Source organism: Panthera tigris, chromosome E3 (genome assembly GCF_018350195.1).
Source record: "Panthera tigris isolate Pti1 chromosome E3, P.tigris_Pti1_mat1.1, whole genome shotgun sequence".
Classification (NCBI taxonomy): domain Eukaryota; kingdom Metazoa; phylum Chordata; class Mammalia; order Carnivora; family Felidae; genus Panthera; species Panthera tigris.
The window spans coordinates 2320752-2340584 of NC_056675.1; the positions used below are offsets into that span (position 1 = coordinate 2320752).

The 19833-nt window shown below is 53.6% G+C and overlaps 1 protein-coding gene across 1 annotated transcript in view; it reads right to left on the reverse strand.

Moving 5' to 3' along the window:
• GNA12 (G protein subunit alpha 12) overlaps positions 1 to 19833 on the reverse strand; it is a 108341-nt gene that overhangs the window by 52713 nt on the left and 35795 nt on the right. Inside the window, exon 2 of the mRNA XM_042971082.1 lies at positions 11426 to 11641. Coding sequence (XP_042827016.1) covers positions 11426 to 11641 — 216 coding nt within the window. The remainder of the gene's footprint in view (positions 1 to 11425; positions 11642 to 19833) is intronic.

Here is a 19833-nt window from a genome sequence, read left to right on the forward strand (position 1 = left end):
CAGCGGGCTGTAACCTTTCTGCCGGTGGAAGGTTTTTCTGGAGGCCGCCGGCTGCTGACCGTCAGGGTGGAGGTTGCCGGAGGCTGGGGTGGTTCTGGCAAGTTCTGAGGTGAGACGACCAAGTCTGCTGTGCTGACTCTTTCCCGAAAGGCCTCTCCGTAGCGTGCGAGGCTGTTCGAGAGCATCGTACCCACGGGAGAACTTCCTTGACGCCTGGGGTCCAGCCGCTCACCCTCCTGTGGCTTTAGCGACTCGGTTTACGCGCCGTTCTCAACCCTTTGGGGTCATTTCGACCGTCCGCGCGGCGCCTTCACCAGGAGTGGGTTCCAGCTCCAGAAACCTCCTCACTTGCTCACCCGGAAGGAGCGCGGCCTCGTCTGGTGAAGCGTGAGATGGAAGCCGTCCGGCCCCCCCCGCAGGCTCCACCTCTGGTTCTGCGGTTTCCACGGACCTTCAACGTGTCAAGGAAGCGGTATGTGCGAAGCGCAGTAAAACGAGGTGTGCCTGTAGGAGGTCCGTTTCCACCCGGACCACCGTGGCTCCAGCTCACAAACCCTCCAGAGGCAGAACTTTACAGCACATTATTCACGGGGATCTACGTTAAAATGCTTAACACTTCATTTTTTCGTCCCCCGAAGGAGTAGATTTTAGAGGTCTGTGAGTACATAACACTATTCATGATTAATGAAACGGGGGGAAGAAAGGCCGACATCATGAGCAGGAACACGTAAGTTCTCACCGGCCCGCGATCCAAGAATAGCATAACTTGGCTTCCTGCTTCTGTGTCCTCAGGCAAGAGCCACCCAGAGGAAAACTCGGTGCGCCCGCCCCCACGGTGCTCGGATCGGGACCCAGACAGGCCCTCAAAGGCTTGGGCTACACGGAGTTCTCTGCGTTCTAATCCCGGCCAGGCCGCTCGTTAGCCGTGTTACTGCAGATACATTTCTTCAACTCCCAAGCCTCACACCCTCTCAGTATCGAATAGGAGGATTTGGTTAGAGAAATTCTCAAGTCCTCTGACTTCAATGGTTTTAAGAAGGCTGAGTTTTCTCCTACGAATCACACTATGAAAGTTAACTTAGTTAGAAAGGTGACTGACACACACACACACACATACACGGTACCAAACCAGGATGAGGAAAGTAACCTCTGGTCGTCCAGCACGTGAAAGAGAACTCCACTGTCTGTAGAAATTATTCACTAGTTTCTAACACTTCTGAGCTATTCTTTTAAGATAAAAAACGACGCACATACCTCTGTATCTGTGCATGTGTATTTAGCTCTATTTGCAATTAGACAAAAGCGTGGGGCCTCCAGACTGGGGAGTACTGCTCAGAAATAAACAGGCAGGTCGCCTGGGGGCTCAGTAGGTTGAGCGTCCTGACTCCTCCCGACTCTTAATTTCGGCTCGGGTCATGATCGCAGGGTTCATGGGATCGAGGCCCACGTCAGGCTCTGTGCGGACGGCCCGGAGCCTGCTTGGGATTCTCTCTCTCTCTCCCTCCCCCACATGCACACTTTCTCTACAAAAAAAAAAAGAGAAGGAATAATCAGGCATACTACTGATAAACGATAAACGCAGCTGGCTGGCTGGCTCTCAAGGGCATCATCAGCCTCAAAAGTGCACACGTTGTACGACTGCATTTGTGCAATCTGGTGCACGGCAGGGGTGAGGGCCGCCGGAGGCACGGCTGGCGTGTGACTGCACCAGGGACGTCTCTGGGTGACGGAGGAGCTCCGGGTCAGTGTCCTGACCCCAGGGCCGATTACACGAATCCACACGCGTAACAGTGTGACACACGCAGGCACACACACTGCACCAACGGCAACTGTGTTGTTTTCTTCTTATGCCGGAGTCGCGTCTGTTGGGGGAAAATGGGTGAAGGATGTACTATCGCTGCAACTTCCTGTGAATTTATGATTTTTTCAGAATAAAAAGTTAAAAAAAAAAGCATTAGGGAAAACAAGCACCCGATAAGAGACTAATAGAAACCAACAGAAACTCGTTCCCACAGGAAGACAAGAAGTGAAGGGCATCACTAGCAACTCACACAAGGTAACGGTCAATGGCTGATAAACATACGGAACGAACTGACGGTCATGGAGCTCTTTTCACTGATCCACTGGTAACATGTAAGAAGAACGAAGCGAGCGCGTGGAGAGCAGGAAGAGAGCGGCTGGGGCTGGGAGCCCACGCTGCACTGCAGGGGGAGGCACGGCCAGTGGGAGCGCGCAGGGGGGCGGTGCACCGACCGCAGTTCTCACTCAGCAAAGCCCGGGTCAACAGTGACCGAGCAGAGCTCTGCTGGTCCCCCTGCAGCACAGGAGGGCTGGCCTGGCGCTTTCCCGGGGTGGGGGTGGGGGGTGGGGGGGGACGTGCGGGCCTGTGAACTGCTGTGGCCTGCCCTCCTCTGCTCCAGATCTTTGCTCCCGCCCTCCTGCTCTCGAAACCTGAAGGAAATGAAGGGTGACCGAGCTTCCCAGAAAGACTGGGACGTGCGGTCTGACCCGTGTCTCCTGGTAGAGCCACCTCTGGTCACAGACACCGTGAGCACAGGGTTTACTTCCGTGGCTCCAGGGGCCGGTTCCAGACACACAGGCGGCCCAGGAGCCACTCGCAAAGAAGAGAAACGGACTCTCCGACAGCCTCGTTTTAAAATACAAAGTAAGGGGCGCCCAAGTGGCTCAGTCGCTTAAGTGTCTGACTCCTGATTTCAGCTCAGATCATGATCTCAGTTTGTGAGTTCGGGCTCTGTGTCAGGCTCTGCACTGACCGTGTGGAGTCTGCTTGAGGTTCTCTCTCTGTCTCTCCCCTGCTCTCTCTCTCTCCAAATAAATTAAAAGAATATTAAAGTATCAGGCTCCATATCAGCCACAGGGCTGACGCCTAGGGAATCCTTAAGCTTGGATGGGCAGTGAGACCAGAGGACCTCCAAATTCCTCTTCAGTTCTAAGACATACAGCCCTGACCACTTATCCCCTCCACCAAGATCATCCTGATTTGAGCCACAGCCCTGTCACCTAGATTACTGCAAAAGCCTCTAAGCAGGCCTCCTTGTTTCTATGACGGAAAGGGCCGCCAGAGCGATCCTGTTGAGATGTACATCAAATCACACCACACCTCCCCCCCGAAGCCCAAGTCCTTCCAAGTGGCCCCTCATCACGCCCCCGTCCCCTCTCACCCCACCCGCTCACGTGGCTCTGGAACACAAAGCGTGACCCTGCCCCAGGGCCTTTGCACCGGTTAGTCTCCTGGCTAGAACACATCCCCCTCCCCCGGACAACCACAAGACCTGCTTTCCCACCTCCCTCAGGGCTTTCTCAAATGCCACTCAGGGAAGCTACCTCAGTTAGGGCTCCAAGCCCAGCTACGGAGGCTTTAACAGTGTGGCCCAGGGTGTCCCCACTGTGCCCCGTGCCGCTTCCACTGTGGGTGTGCGCTGACCACCCAGGTTCTGGGCACCGGTCAGCAGCCTGAGCGAAGGAGGACAGGCTGGGGCAGACGTGGCCAGTCATTTTAAGAGCAAGACTGAGAAGTGAGTCCCAGGGCTACATTCAACCAGAGAGAGCGCGGAAGACGTAGCCTGGCTCTGCGGACACGTTCTCAACTCGACTCCCGTGACAGAAGGGAACGCGACTGGGGAAGAACCAGGAATATGCTAACCGCCGCCCTGTTTACCCAGGTAGCCCCCCCATTCTCTATCCCAGCTCCCTGCTCGTTCTCCTCTAACACACACAGCACACGTGCCCGGGCAGGCGGGGGCACGCACGACCGTCTCTTCTTATCAGGAAGTCAGCTCCACGCGGTGCCTGTTTGCTGCTATTTCCCGGGGACACACGGTGGCCGCTCCACAAACGCTTGCTGAGCGAACGCGCTCCACACAATTAGAAAGGACACACGAGCCTCAAAGCCCGGCCGTGAGGTATCTCCAGCAGCCCGTATACTCGGAGGAGCCACCACATCACGTGCTCTCCCGACGGTCTCCTCGCTCAACACGGGGGCCAAAGGAACTTACGGACCCGACTCTCCCTCGCGGGGGCCCCGCACGGAGCACCGACCCCCACCCCCATCGTGTGAGAGGCGGAAAGGTCCCGACGGGCCTCTGGCACCGGCAGCCGTGCGTCTCCGTCAGGAACTCCGGGCCGCTGAGGGCCCGCACGCAGCAGGGGACTCCGCTCCCGCCACACTCACGAGCACGTCGCCCTGCTCCCCCGGCCCTCCCCCCGTCGCCGTCTGGGGCGCACGTCCGGGCAAGGAGCCCCGCGGAAGGTCACCGCGAGGGCCCGGACACAGGCCCTCGCCGCCCTCCCTGGACTGGCCGTCCTGCCACTTGTGACACGAGGGGAGAAGATGGCCCCGTCCGGGGCTTCCTGCCACGTGCAGCCAGAGGTCACGGAGGAGCGGACACCCAGGAGCACTGAGCCTCTGCCAACAGCGGGAGACCCGCATCCCCAAAGCAGAAAGGTTGTCCGGAACGCCCCAAGTTGCACCGCAAGGAGCATCAGGCGCTGAAGGCTCTGTGCTCGCCCACCTGCTGGGGGCCCCCCGTCCCCCTCTGGCCTGACACCTCCCGGGACAGCTCTTTAAAGAAGCACGACCACAGGGCATCTCGAGAGCAGAGCGAAGAGGAAAAGGCCAAAGGATTCCGGGGACGTCGGGTGGGCCGGGCGGAGCGCAGGCAGACCGGCCACGGAGCCTTCAGAGACCGGCGGCGAGCGCCGTGTTCCCCCCAGACGGCCCGCGGACGCGACCTGTCGTTTCCCAGGCACGCCGCCACCCCAGGCCTCGCTCACCGGCCAGCCACCAGGGAGCCGCCAAGCCGTGAGGGCACAGGTCCTCCCTAGCAGGAAGGGCTGGCTGCAGGGGGCCGCGCCCATCACGGCCGGGCCCCTGGTCTCCGGCGCGCTCGAAGCCACGGAAGTTACTGCGGCCACAAGGCGCCTCGTCCTCCGTTTGGCCTGGCTCTCTGCCGTCTCAGAGGCTTCCTGAGAAAGCTCGCGAACGTGAACCAGGGCGTCCGGCCTTTTTGAAAGGGGGCCGGTCCGATCTTTTCTGAGATGGAGGAAGGGGCACGCGGCCTAACCGATGTTTGCCACAGGAGGCAGAGGAGGACGTGGGGCCCTACTCTCCCAGGGCCCGACGGAGGGGCGTTCCCAGCCCGAGGGCTCGCGAGCCGCGTCTCTACAGCCCTTCCACGGCTCTCGCGCCCGTGGGGTGAGGGCCGGGCAGGGCAGGCGACGAGGCAGGGCCGACACGGATCATGGCCGTGCAGGAAGTCAAGCCCTGGGGGCCACAGAAGGTGAGCACGACACGTGTGGGTTTTCCGTCAGGCGCCAGGCTGCCGCGTCCAGAGATTCTCTTGATGGCGTAAAGTATAAAATCATAAATCATGAGCCAGTAGGTAGTATAAAGTTACCCGAGGCCACAGGTCATTTCCCTGTTAAACTGTCACACTCGGAGGACTGTCAGGGGGCAGCACCCGCACACGCCCGTGACCAACAGCTGTCCTGTCCATCTGCAATTCAGCCGGTGCACTCAGCCTCTCTGAGCTCCTCTGCTGAGGTCAGGAAGACTCGATTCCTTTAAACGTGACGGGGGGAAAATAAGTCTCTGTACTAAGCAGAAGCCTTTCATTTCCAGGAATCAAGAAACCCGGGGCCGTCAGCGTAAACGTGCTCCTCTGAGCGGAGCCTTCGATTCCGTCTTCAAAGCAGGAGACAGACAGACGACATCGTCAAGCCAACACACCGTCCCACCCCTTTGAAAGAGGAACGGAAAGGATGCACCGAGTGTCCACGGTCGACGTGAATCGTCCTGTGTGCGTGCCACACGTCCGCCCGCGCGGCCTCCCCGCCATCTGCACGGATGCTGGGCTCACAATCGGACGACGGGAGGTCACGTGGAGACTCGGGACTGTCCGGTCCTCTGAGCGCGAGACGGTGCGCCTGACCTAGGGTCACACCAAGCCGTTTCCGGAGCTGCTGGGCCACAGTCTCGAGAGCACACTGGCTGCCTTCAGGCAGGCAGGTCGGCACCCGGTGAGCCCCTGGCTGCTCACACGGGTCAGGGTCGGGGGAGCTGGTGATGAACACGAGGTAGACTACATAACGAGCAGTCGTGCAGAAGCAAACGCCCCAGCAGCGGTAAATCCGAAGAGGTGGGACCGAGTGTCAGAACCACTGGTGCTCGGGCCGCGGTTCTCAGTCTGTCACCGGGCCTTCCGAGGGAGCCCAGCAGCCGGCCTCCGCCTGCCCACCACCGAGCCACTTCTGGAAACCCGAGAGCGGCTGCAAGCACACAGCGGTTCTGCGGCTCATGGGGGTCCTGCGCTGCTCCGCACCGCCCCTCGTTCCCGGGCCGGAACGGGGTGGACAGGGCACCCAGGCCAGACCGGCGGCCTCCCCCCACCACCGAGCCCAGGCTCCTCCCTGCTCCCGCAGTGGCTACGCTGGTGAGACCCTGTTGTGTCGCCTCCGCCTCGTGACCACAGGGGAGGCGAACCGGCCTGAGCAGGAGAAGGGGGACGGTGCCAAGGAAGGCCCAGAGGGGTTCCCCGGTGGCCTCACGGTCCTGCACGTCTGCTGAATGCCCTCCCCCCCCACCCGGCTGCCCCTCACTCCCATCTTCACACAGCTCCCCCATGAACACCTCCCCTCATCCCTCCCTGCCCGGCTGGAAGTGCCTATTTTCTCCGTTTAGGCCTAACGTAGCCTGTATCTTCCTCAATTATATTTCTTGGCACATTTCACTGCAATTATTTGTTTGTAAGTGTGTCTGTCTCACCAGCTTTCAGAACAAATGGGACTCGACCTCAGCACAGCGCCCGGCACGCAGAGAGGGCTAAGTGAGCGCCCGCCTGCCACATGGCCCAGCAAGGACCACGATGTGCAAACTCACGGTCACTATCGGGGCGGAACTTGTACACAAAGGACAACGTGCCCACCTCCGCTGTACTGTAGTAATGAACGAGACCCTAATTTCAAAGGTATCACAGAAAGCAGGTAAGTGGTGAATACATTATCCATATTCTATATTACAGGCATGTGAATTAGCACGTAAATCACAAAATTCATTTAAAGACCCAAAACTGTCTTTAGCTAGCACAAGGTCACAGGCAGAGACGATACTTACATTCGTCTACCTACGAGGAAACCTCTGGTGTGCCTTGCTACGTCTCAGAAGCGCTGTGAAAGGTAAGATCTAACGTAGTGCGGTTGTGCGCTTTGTTTCTGAGCTGCAGAGCTTATCAAATTCCGCGTGTGACTGGCAGTCGGCCTCAGGGACCACACAGAAGGGCCAGGCGGCCTCCTCTTTGGAGCGGGAAGAGCCCCGGCCTGCACACCCACCCTGCTCTCCGCCGAGGAGGACGGGCCCTCACACGGCCGTCACCAGACTAGGCCTTTCTCCTCCCTCTCCCTGGACTGGCAAGTAAACCCAGAGGGCAGAGGGGACAGGAACAGTCTAACACCTGGTGGACAGCAATTCTCAAAGCAGCTGGGTCTCTCCAGTGAGAGACTGTCAAGGGCCTGTCACCTGGGGAGGAAAAAAGAAAAAAAAAAAAAAAAAAAGAAAACCAAGTTGATGAAGCATCACCCTGGAAAGGATGTGACACTTAAGAAAGGTCCCCAGAGGAGAGACAGCAAGGTCGGACTGCAGATGGGGAAGGGAAGGGCCTGGTCATGCTGCACGGAGATGCTTCTGTTCCCCATGGCGGGCCCTGCCTGCACGCCTCGGCAATAATGACCACGAAGGCCTACTGTCCCCCATTTCAATCAGATGCTCTGATTTTTAACTTATTTTTTAACTTTAGGGGGGCAGGGGGAAGGGAGAAAATGCCAAGCAGGCTCCAAGTTCAGTGTGGGGCCCGACGCAGGGCTCAATCCCGTGACCGTGGCATCATGACGGGAGCTGAAATCAAGACTCAGATGCTCACCCGACGAAGCTACCCAGTTGCCCTACTAATTTTTATAAAAAGAAACACACAGAAAAGTACAAAGTAGAAGAATAACAAATATTGGGTGGCTCAGTCGGTTAAGCAGCCGACTCCTGATTTCAGCTCAGGTCACAATCTCACAGTGTGTGGGTTTGAGCCCCGTGTCGGGCTCTATGTTCACTGTTTGGAGCCTGCTTTGGATCCTCTGTCTCCCTCTCTCTGCCCCGCCTCCGTGCCGTCTCTGTCAAATAAATAAATGTTTAAAAAAACTGAAGGAAAAACCCAAACACACACCTGGGGCGCCTGGGTGGCTCAGTTGGTGGGGCAACCGGCTTGGGCTCAGGTCATGATCCCACGGTTCGTGAGTCTGAGCCCCGCGGTGGAGTCCGTGCCATCAGCACAGAGCCCGCTTCGGTTCGATCCTCTCTCTCTGTCCCTCCCCCGCTCGTGCTCTCTCTCCCGCTCAGAAACAGACAAACGAACGAACGAATAACAAATACGTCCCTACCACCCAGTGAACCAAACCCAGGGGCAGCTGCTCCCGGTTACGGCGGCCGTGAAGCCTACAGGACTGCCGGGAACAGTACGCCTCTCGGGCACTGCGTCTTCGGGGAGCCCGGCTGCTGGGCTCACAAGACGGAAACAGGCCAGTACCCACCTTGCACCAGTTTCACCTGACCCCACGCCGAGGTGAGGCCTAGACTAAAGGCTCTCGGGGACAGGCTATTGTTGGCCTTATGACTGCCATACCCCAGCCTATCACACCCGTGGCCAGCACAGAAGGTGCTCCTTAAGCGTTGGATGAATGAATGGAGTTAGAAAGACGCAGACTGGCTTCTGAGGCCCAAGTCGCTCGCAGGGATTACTACGAAGACGGGCTGTGGAAGCCATAACCTCTGCGGCGTATTTCCACGTCCTTCCCTGCACGAGGCCTCGACCTCAGCTGGGAGGCCCCTAGCTCGACATGACTGCCCCCCACATGACTGTGGAACAAGGCAGACAGGAGTCTGGCAAAACCACCCCCACACCACCCTCCCTGACGGAAGGCTGACCAAGCGAGAGCTCTGAGTAATCGGCCGTGGATGCCTACATGTGCCTCTCTGGTCAGTTCTCGACGGGTAGTAGCGATTCCACGTCCTTTACAGGGACAAAGACTCAAACCCCAGTGTTACACAGAGATGCTGTGTTCCCCAGCCGTTCCGGATGTTCCTGCCCCTTAGAAGATTAAGATTTCTTTCTGTGACGACTGCATCTCCCAGTTCTGTCGACTGTTCCACCGTAATTTTTGTTCTTTTTTTTTTTTTTAATTTTTTTTTTAACCTTTATTTTTGAGACAGAGAGAGACAGAGCATGAATGGGGGAGGGTCAGCGAGAGAGAGGGAGACACAGAATCTGAAACCGGCTCCAGGCTCTGAGCCGTCAGCACAGAGCCTGACGCGGGACTTGAACTCACGGACCGCGAGACCATGACCTGAGCCGAAGTCGGCCGCTTAACCGACTGAGCCACCCAGGTGCCCCTCCACCGTAATTCTTGAAGTTAACTTGAAAAAGCATGTCAAGGTGAGAAATGTCCCCGGTTGGATCCAGCGATGGGTATTAAGGCGAGTGGGCAAAAGCTTCAGGGGCAACAGGACACCTGCATCGCCTCAAAGCAACCCCCCCCCCGCCGCCCCCCGCCCGTGTATATGACAGTACCCGGGAGCTTGACAGCTGAGAAACCCAGCAGCCACGGCCTTCACTGAGCCACGAAGGCTCGTGTCGCTACGAGGGGGCACACCATCGCTTCCGCAGTTTTCTGGCCAAAAACGAATAATCTCGTCCTAACAAGGAGGAAATACCAGACAGACCCAAGTAGGGACATTCCACAAAATAACTGATCGGTGCTCTTTGATAGTGTCAAGGTCACAGAAACCAAGGAAAGACGGAGGACCGCCACTGACGGGGGACTGTCACTGACTGCAGACTAAGGCAATGTGGGGTCCTGAGCCGGATCCTGGCACACAGGGAAGTCCCCAGTGGAAAACACTGCAACCGGAAAAAGGTCTGTTGTTTCATTCACGATATGGAACCAACACGAGTCTTCCGGTCACGGCGGCCGTGCTACGGCTGTGGGACAGGTCGGCCTTAGGGGCGACGGGGTGAACAGCATATGGAAACTGAACGGAAAAAACGACCAGGCAGGCCGCATAAATACATGACAAAAATACAAATAACTCATTAGAAAAAAGCGGCAAGAGCACCAAAGGCATATCCCAGAAGGCACACAGCCGATAAGCATCATCAGGGGAATTTCAATGACACCACGAGAAGCTACTATCACAATTTTAAAGCCAGGTAACGCTAGTATCAGCGAGGACGAGAGCTAACGGGGACCCTTTTCTGCTGCTGGCAGACGTGTTACAGGGACGACCACCCTGGAACATGACCTGCTGCATCTGGTCCATTTGGAGGCATAGGCGTCCGCGGACTGGGCAGCCCTCCTCACCCGGTACGTGTCGCAAGGAAACCCCCGAACACATGCGTCTGGAGACACACAAGAGAGACCACAGCAGTTCTGTGTGGAGTGGCAAAACACGGAAAACAGTTCCCAAGCACAGCTTTGAGAGAACGGACGGATCCTGTTTATTCCCGCTGTGGACAGACGGCCGCAGAGAAAATGAAGGAACCACAGCCACACCAGCAACGCGAATGAATTCCGAAATCGCAAGTCACAGGAGAGCATATTCACTATGAAACCATTTATATAAACTTTGAAAGTAGACAAGACGCTTTAAAAATACATCTTGTAGCAAAACTGTCAAGAAAGGGACTGATGGTTCAAAACGTGGGGTCCCAGCTCACAGGGGCAAAGGGAGTGAGAGTCACAGGTGCTTCTGGCCCCCCGGGGTGTGGACGGACGGACGGACGGCGGGCACAGCTGCTCCTGTTACAGGGAAGTCTGAAGCCCTGTCTAGAGCGAATGAAGGGTCGTTAGGGAAAAGCCAAACGCAAACAGGCGTGTCTTCAATGAATCTAAATGACAAAGACGACCAGGCATGTTTCAAAACTTTTGGACATTAAAACGGAAGGAAAGAACCCAAAGAAAGCAAGTGGACGGTTCGGATTAGCAACCAACGAGCTGATCTGGAAGGAGACGGTCACCACCTGCCAGCCAGGAGCTGCACCGTACGAGCCGGAAAGCGGTTTCAAGGAGACGGTAACTTCCCACCATGAACAAGGCCTGAACATTCTAAGCCCCGAGAGTTACACGGAGCTTTAACAGTACGTTGTACTCCTTGTACTTACTTAGCCAGAATGAATGAAAATTGCCCCTGCTGAACCATTTAGATAGCTTCATTTGCCTCCAGCGTGTTTGCTGTTGGTGGTGTTGAATATTAGGATGTACAGCGATTTGCAGCTTGCCTGTACTTTGACAGTTTTTAAGGAACTTCTGAAGGCCAAGACCGGTCATGAAAATCACGATCGTGTAGCCTGGGGGAGGGCTCACTCACCAGCTGGAACTCGCTCCTCCGGCTAAAAGCCTCCCTGATGCCGGAGTCCCTCCAGAGAGCGCTCAGGGCGGGGACGTACAGCTGGAAGGTGGCAGGCTCCACGGGCAGCCCCGCCTTGTTCTCAAAGGCCAGGAGAAACATGCCGTGCTTCTCATTTTCCGAATGCTGCCACGGGATGCCCAGCTTGTCTCGCGCATCCACGAGGACCCTTGAGCCCTAGGAGATAAAGGAGACAGAGAGGGTTTAATTACACTCCCAAGGCCGCACCACGACAGAGAGCCGCGGCACAGGCCTTGACCGTCACGCGGCAGCAAACTCACAGGCTATCAACCAGGGTCTGTGTCCTGCTTCGTTTGGTCAAGTCACCCGTGTCTCAACTCGCTGAAACCTGGCAGCTCCTCGACACCAGGAGGACACGACGGTCTGAAAGCCTGGAGCGAATGGGCGAGCCACCAACCGGTGGCCAGTAACCACCAGACGGGACAAAACCGAGATGCACAAGCCGAGCGGCCTGCCCCCCCCGAAACAGGGGCCCGTGGGCACATCCTGGATTGAATGCCGCCACTGTTAGTGATGAGGAGAGGCTGTTTTTCATTATTTGGCTTAGTTCCTCACTGTTAGAAGTAGAGTATTCTTGGCCCCTTTCTTACCTCACAGACAGGTTAAGAAAGGGGATGGAGAAACAGCCTCAACCCAGGTAGGTGTCCAGTCTGCGGGGGACACTGTCCTGGGGATAACGGCCCCACTGGGCAGTAACGAGGTCCAGTTCATCATTCTCACCCCAGTGCTTCCAAATTAGCAACACCGTATGGAAGCAAGTTTCTGAGTTCTTCTGAGGGGACCCAATGAACGCTCTCTGGCACCGTGAATCCTGCGGGGGGGGGGGGGGGGGGGTCAAAGACCAGCGGGGGGCCTGTCTGGAAAAGCCTTCACAGGCTCAGGGTGGTCTGGTGGGGCCTGGAACGACAGGGGGCAGTAACTCGTCTCCTGGCACAGAGAACACCAGGACCTCACTGCTACTGGGCACTTGTTTTAAAAAAACAATCAGGGCACCTGGGAGGCTTAGTCGGTTGAGCTCAGGTCACTATCTTGCCATTGACGAGTTCGAGCCCCGCATCAGGCTCTGTGCTGACAGCTCGGAGCCTGGAGCCTGCCTCGGATTCTGTGTCTCCCACTGTCTCTCCTCCACCCCTCCCCTGCTCATGCTCTGTCTCAAAAATAAATAAACATTAAAAAATAATAATAGTAACGGCTTTATAGGATATATGTCACATACAATCCCCCCATTTAAACTGTACAACTCAGTGGAAGTTTCACGTCCAACAACTTGGGTCAGAGCGGATTCATTCATCATCGATTGTGCCTTCCTTGTATCCCTGCTGTAGCATGTGTGGTGCCTACAACTTTCGTTTCTGCATTGAAACACTGAGCCGAATGGTAACGGGGACCAAAAAGAGTAGTGCAATTTGTCCTCCAGGTCTAGACCAGGACTGTCTGGTGACCGATGTTCCTGCGAGTTCCCTCCTCGGGGCCCACACTCGTCTGCCATCCGTAACCAGGCCCATTTCTACTGATCCACAAACACATGTCCAAGGCTCACAGGCACCATGGGTAAACAGGTTTATGAAGCAGAGTCTGATCTGTAGAAACTCGGAATCTAGCTAGGGAAACAGACCTACGAATTAAAACAATTGATAACCATTCACCATAAAAATACTCAGAAAACTAGGAATAGAGGAGAACTTCCTTAACTTTGAGAAGACTCACAAAAACTGACAGCTAATGTCATAATTAACAGTGAAGGACTGAATCCTTTTCTCTAAAATCAGGAACAAGAGAAGGCGCCCACTTGTGGAGGTGCCAATGAATACAGTACCGGTAGTTCTAGCCAGTAATGGCAAGGTGAAGACATACAAGGTACAGGGATCAGCAAGAGGGAAAAATAAAACTGAGTCTATTTGCAGATAAAATGAAATGATGGTCTATGTGGAAAATTCCAAGGAATCTACCAAAAAAACTTCCTCGTGAATTCATTCAGCAAGGTCACCGGATGTAAAATTAACCTATAGAAATCAACTGTCTTTCTACTTACTAGCAATGAACGTGTGGAAACTGTAATTTAAAATGCCGTATCAACAATCACTAAGAAAGTAGAAATCGTATAAAATATGTCCAGGACCTGTATGTTGAAAACTACAAAATGTTGACGAAAGAAACCAAAGTGAACCTAACAAATGGAGAGACATACCATGTTCATGGATTGGGAGTTTGAAAATAGTAAATATTCTCTCTAAATTGATATACAAGTCTAACACAATTTCTATAAATCCCAGCAAGATCTTTTAGGGGCACAAATATGGATATATGAGTGTTGTATATAGATGTGTGTGTGTGTGTGTGTGTGTGTGTGTGTGTGTGTCGTGTATGTGTGTGTGTGCGTGTGTGTGTGTGTGTGTATAGCTATCCTAAAATTTTTGGGAAGGTACTAGATTAGCTGCAACAATTTAGAAAAAGAAACTCAGTGAAAGGAATCACTCAATTTCAACACTTACTATATAGCTATGGTAATCAAGATTGTGCGGTACTGGTGACAGGACAGGAACAGACACAAAGATCAACTGAACATAACTGAGAACCCAGAGATGGCCCCACATAAGTGTGGCCCACTGAGTTTTATAAAGATCCAATTACAGAGAGGGAGAACGGCCTTTTCAACAAATGGTGCGGGAGTAACTGGGCATCCACAGGCAAAGGAAAAAAGAACCCTGACCTCCAACCTCACATTTTATACAGAATCCACTCAAAAGGCAAAACTAGAACATAGGAGAAAATCTTCCGGATCTACAGCTCGGTGAATAGTTCCTAGGTGACACAATGCATAATTTATAAAAGAAAACACCAAGAAACTGGACTTCATCAAAATTAAAACTGTGCTCTGCAGAAGACTCTCTGAAGAGGCTGAAAGATGTTCTATGGACTAGGAGGCAATACCCACCACACATCCAACAAAGGACGTGAGTCTAGAATTTATACAGAACACTCAAAACTCAACAGTTAGAAACACAATCCAGTTAGGAAATGGGCAGAAGACATGATGAGACGTTTCGCCAGGGAGCACACACAGAGAGCACGCAAGCAGGTGAGAGATCAGATGTTCAAGGCCACCAGCCATCAGGGCAAAGCAGGTTAAGACCAGAGAAGGTACCGTTACACAGTATTCAAACAGCTGAAACGAACAAACAAAACCAGTGACAACACCAGAGGGTGGTGAGGGCGCAGAGATATTTAATCTCTCATACATTGTTGATGGGATCTGAGGCGGCACAGCCACTCTGGAAACCGTTTTCCGGTTTCTTAAAAAATTAAACCTGTATTTATCAAACAATCCAGCCATCTCACTCCTGGGCACTGACCTCAGAGAAATGAGAATTTACGTCCGCACAGAAACATGTGCAAGAATGTTCACAGCAGCTTTATTCATAACAGCCTAGAGTTGGAAACAGCCCCAAAGTCCTTCAATAGACAAATGGTCACACGCTGTGGGGCCCCCGTACCAGGAAAAAGGACATGGCAGTAAAAGGGAATGAGCACTTGATTCATGGAACAACCTGGACGGGGCTCAAAAAAAAATTATGCTGAGTAAAAAAAAAGCCAGTCTCAGAAGATCACATGCTATGTGATTCTGTGTACAGACTATTCTTGAAGTGACAAAATTATAAAGACAGAACACAAATTAGTGGCTGCCAGGGACTGGGAACGGCAGAGGAAGCAGGACGGGGGCGGGGGGGACGGTCCCAGGGTAGCTGGAGATCTACACACACACCCACACCCACACACAGTAACAATGTCAATTTCCTGATCGTGATAGTGCACTGGAGTTCTAGAAAATGTAACCACTGGGGAAAACCGTGATACCTCTCCCCTGCTATCTTTGCAAGTGCCTGGGAACCTAGAATTATCTCAAAATATATTTTTATTTTATTATTTTTTAAGTTTATTATTTATTTTTGAGAGAGCGAGCACGAGCGGGGGAGGGGCAGGGCGAGAGGGAGAGAGAATCCCAAGCAGGCTTTGCGCTGCCAGCATGGAGCCCGACCGGGGTGGGGGGGCGGGGGGGGCTCGATCTCGCGAACTGTGAGATCATGACCTGAGCTGAAATCCAGAGTCAGACACTTAACCAACTGAGCCACCCAAGCGCCCCCAAAACGTTTTTTCAAAAGCTAACTAGCAGCCATGACAGTAAATGTTCCGATTTCGTGGTGTGGAAAAGTAAGGTTTACCAGGGGAGGGGGAGGAGGGTGGAGATCAGCAGGAAAATGAGATGGATGGGTCTCAGCAGAGCCTGAAGCGCAGGTTAACTTCAACCTGGCACCAACGGACTAGAACCCACCCAGAGGAAAACAGGACTTGAATAAATCCTCAGCTCTCCTTCCTCTGGGTTCCAACCACCCCATTCCTCCCTCTGGGTCCTTCCCGTCTCCCCATTTTCTGACAACGTCACACCAAGCTCCCGCCTGCCCAAAAGGACAGTCTCGAAAAGCTTCAAGAACCCAAGAGAACAAAGATGTTTCACATTCTCCACATTACGCGGGACAAGAAATATCTGAGAACAGAGAAGGCAGAGGAGACCTCTCTGGTGAGGTTCTTGGCACAGGGTCACAGCACCCTTGTGGAAACCAGACAAAGGCTCCCACCGTCCTCGCACACAAGGCCCCTCTTCCGGCAGAGGGTCTGGGTCGGGATTTGAGCCCTCCCCCAGGCCCAGCCCCAGCCCCAGGACAGGTGACCAACCCAACTACCTCTCCTGAAAATCCAGCCCGCTCAAGTTCAACTCAGGAAACGAGGTCTGACACACAGTGCCCTTCTGACACATCAAAAAGTCTGGCTTGACAAGGAGCACATCCTCACTCACACGGTAAACTGAACCTCTGCTCCCGGGGGGTTTCATTTTCATGTGTCGGAGATGAAGGCAAGGAATCAAAACGGACTTGGAGGCCCGAGCGATCGTTTCCAAGACTGCTTTCAACACTGCACCAACCAGGCCTTGCCTAATTACTGGGGTGAACACAAGTTTGGCTTAAAACACCCTGGTCTATCCAAAAGCAGCCTGTGTTCCCACCACACACTACCACCCAGGCAAGCTTGGACACGGTCCAAATGAACTTCACCCAGACACGAAGAAAAGGCTCCTTATTTCTCTCTCTTTAAAAACCCAGGGAAAGTGAGAAAACTGCTGACGAACTTTGAATTACTCTGGTTAGCTAGAGTCATTTTCTGTATCGACGTCTCTACATATGGAGGAGAAAAGTACCGAGAAAAGAGAGGTCTCTTTGCCTTTTAAGTTTGTCCCAGCGAAGAACCATTCTCTGCCACCTTTATTCTGAACACCCAAAATGGAGATCACGGAGAGGTTTCCCCTTTGGGACATCTGCCTAAAATCGGGGCCCACTTTTTCTTCCTTTTTAGACAGAGTATCAAGTCTTGGGAATGTTCTGCCTACTGTGCTTTTGCAGAACGGATCGTTACAGGTGTCACCACCATTGTTTGGAGCTGCAGTGCTTCCAAGACACCAGAATATAGGAGGCAGGCTGCAATTAGCACCTTGCCTCATTTTTTTCCCACCAGAGACCTACTTCCTGAAACGCAAAGCCGAGAAAATCCTAAAATCCATATGTACTCAGTAAGAAAAAGAGGAGAAGTGAAGGGAGAAGGCAGTCTGCTTGTGTCATTCATCGTTCTCTCAGTAACAATGTTACCCAAGTATTCACTTTTTGATAACCATACATTTTATTCAGTTACCTAAGGCGAACAGTTAAAAGTCTGAAGCTGTTTGGTGACTTCATCTCAATACTATGTAACACTTCAAACTGCTCAAAGCACAGTTTTAAGACGACTTCTAAATCCAGCCACTGAAACTTCTGGTCAAAGAACAGAGTCCCGGTCTGCTGGGGATGTACAACTGGGTGGGGGGGGGGGGTTCAGCTTTATTGGATGGAGACCCAAGACGGCAAATCCTGTCATCTCATTTCAAACTACGTGTGCTGAGTTTAGTCCCCAATCAAAGCGAATCTTTTCGGCTACTTCTCACTCCTCACTAAGCTCTTCCCACAGCAAATTCCAGAGCCCAGACACGCCTAAAACGCTGGCAGATCAAACGAGCTGTTCCTGCAGAAGGAAGGCCGCAGGTGCGCGAGGAACCCGGCGAGGCCCGAAGGTGCTCCCCACCAGCAACAGCCCATCTCCTCGGAAAGCGGCTGCTGCTTTTTTTGAAACCCACCAGGGCCGGGTTGTGCGCCTTTGGCCACCGTCCAAATAAAAGAAACGCTGCCAGAAATGTAAACAGGATACACTTCAACTGCACGAGTCCAGCAAGGAGGGGCCGAGGGCTCCTCGCAGACTCTCTCTGGAATGAAGGGGAGGAGAGCTCCTAAGTCAGAGGTCAGAGCAGCCGCGAGGGAGGGACGGGGAGCACCGGTACTTCCGGGGCAGACACGACAGCACCCCCCTCGTCCAGCCCCCGCCCCCACGGTGCCCCCCCCCCCCCCCCGTGCGCGTGCGCTTTGGGAACAAACGCACTAACAGACGTTCCTCCCACCCGCAGAGCTCGCCCTTCAGGCAGAGACAGGCACCAGGGAAGGGGTCAAGAGCCAAAGAGGTGGTAAGCGTGGCACCTGCCCGAGGGCCTTCTAGAGGGAGAAGCGGCACAGAGGCAGGAGAAGGCTCGTGCGTGTGGAGGATTTACTCGCAGAAGCAGGAAACCAGGAAAGGTCCGGAAGGAGCGGCTGCGGCAGGTGCAATGGGCGGGGCGGGTGCAGGTTCAGGTGCAGGGGGGCGGTCGGAAGGCCACCCCCAAGGAAGAGGGGAGCAGCCCCCAAACGCGGAGGGCCGCAACCACACCACCAAGCAGCTCTCCACGTGGAGTCCAGAGGAGGGTCTGGCTCGGCCCGGGGGGTGGGGTGGGGGGGGGGGCCTGGGTAAGCGGAAGGCAAACTAGATTTAACGGGACGGGAAACCCGAGGCAACGCTTCCAGGAAACGGAACGGTCAGAGAAACCCTGGGTTGAGGCAAATGCAAACTGTCGTCTGGAGGGTTCTCCGGCACCCGGGGAAGGCTGGTGCTCCTGGAAGCTAAAAAACACATCCAGAAACAAACAAGGAATTCAGCATCAGCTCAGAATTCCTCACATCTCCTCCGGTGGAATGTGAGGCCACCGCCTCATCTCACAGCTCAAGAGCCAGCAGGCCGGGGACTTGTGAGGTCACCTCCCAGAGCCACACAGAGGGCAGTCTCTCCTCTTCCTGTTCAAGGTGGAGGCCCCAAGCCTGGAACCCACTTGGACTAAACATTCACTAAACGTTACACGGACAAGCTCTAGCACCAGGGGGAGCAGAGCCTTCCTGGTCAAGTACAGAAAATAAGAAAGCAATCCGAGAATACTACTAAATATGATTCCAAGGGGGAAAACGTCCCACAAACACCACAAACAGGTAACACGGCTTAATGCACTAATTCGGTGCTTTCACAATTCAAATTTCAGTGCAGTACAAAATTCAGCATGAAACAACGTAGCAGGCTTTTAAACAACTCAATAGAACATAACGGTAAATAACTTATAAATGATAACAGCAAGTGTTTCATGGAAATTCTGTTTTAGTTAAAGGAAGATCTGTATATATGCAGGGCACCTGGGTGGCTAGTTGGCTGAGTATTTGCCGTGTGACCAACACTGTGTTAAGTGCTCAACACCCATTCAGCTCCTTCCGCTTTTTAACCCTGTGAGGGGAAGAGTTACTATGCCCATTTTACAGATGAGAAAAACTGAAGCTCCATCACAGCCAGTGAAGTGTGATTCTGTGATTCTAAAGCTGGTGTCTTCTATCTATATTCTTTATGTCTACGCGTCTATCAGGGGAATGAGGGAAGGAAGACAGGCAGGAGGCAGATGTTCACACAGCTGGCAGCAGGCCCCAAGACTACGCCTGAACTGACCTTTGGGGACCTGACATTGGCTGGTATTCTCTAGAAGATTAAAAAAAAAAACCCAGTAATTAAAATCTACAAGTATGGGATATGCTTATGCCTGGCTCAGTTACACAGAAGTTAGTGAGTTCAGATGGTACCTTAATCTTCAAAGAGTAAAAACCTTTCATTCATGCGAACTACCTTAGCAGCACAGAATTCGAACATTCGACCGCTTTCTGTCCAAGAGAGACACCCTGAGCCACCATGGCCACTGAACGGTACAAGAGTGGCCAGTCTGAATTGAGGTGTTATAAATACATATCAGATTTCAAAGACTTAGCATGAAAAATATACATAAATATCTTTTACTTTTTAATTCTGTTTACATGTTGAAGTAACATTTTGATATCTTGGGTTATCAAAATGTATTAATTTTCTTCCATTTA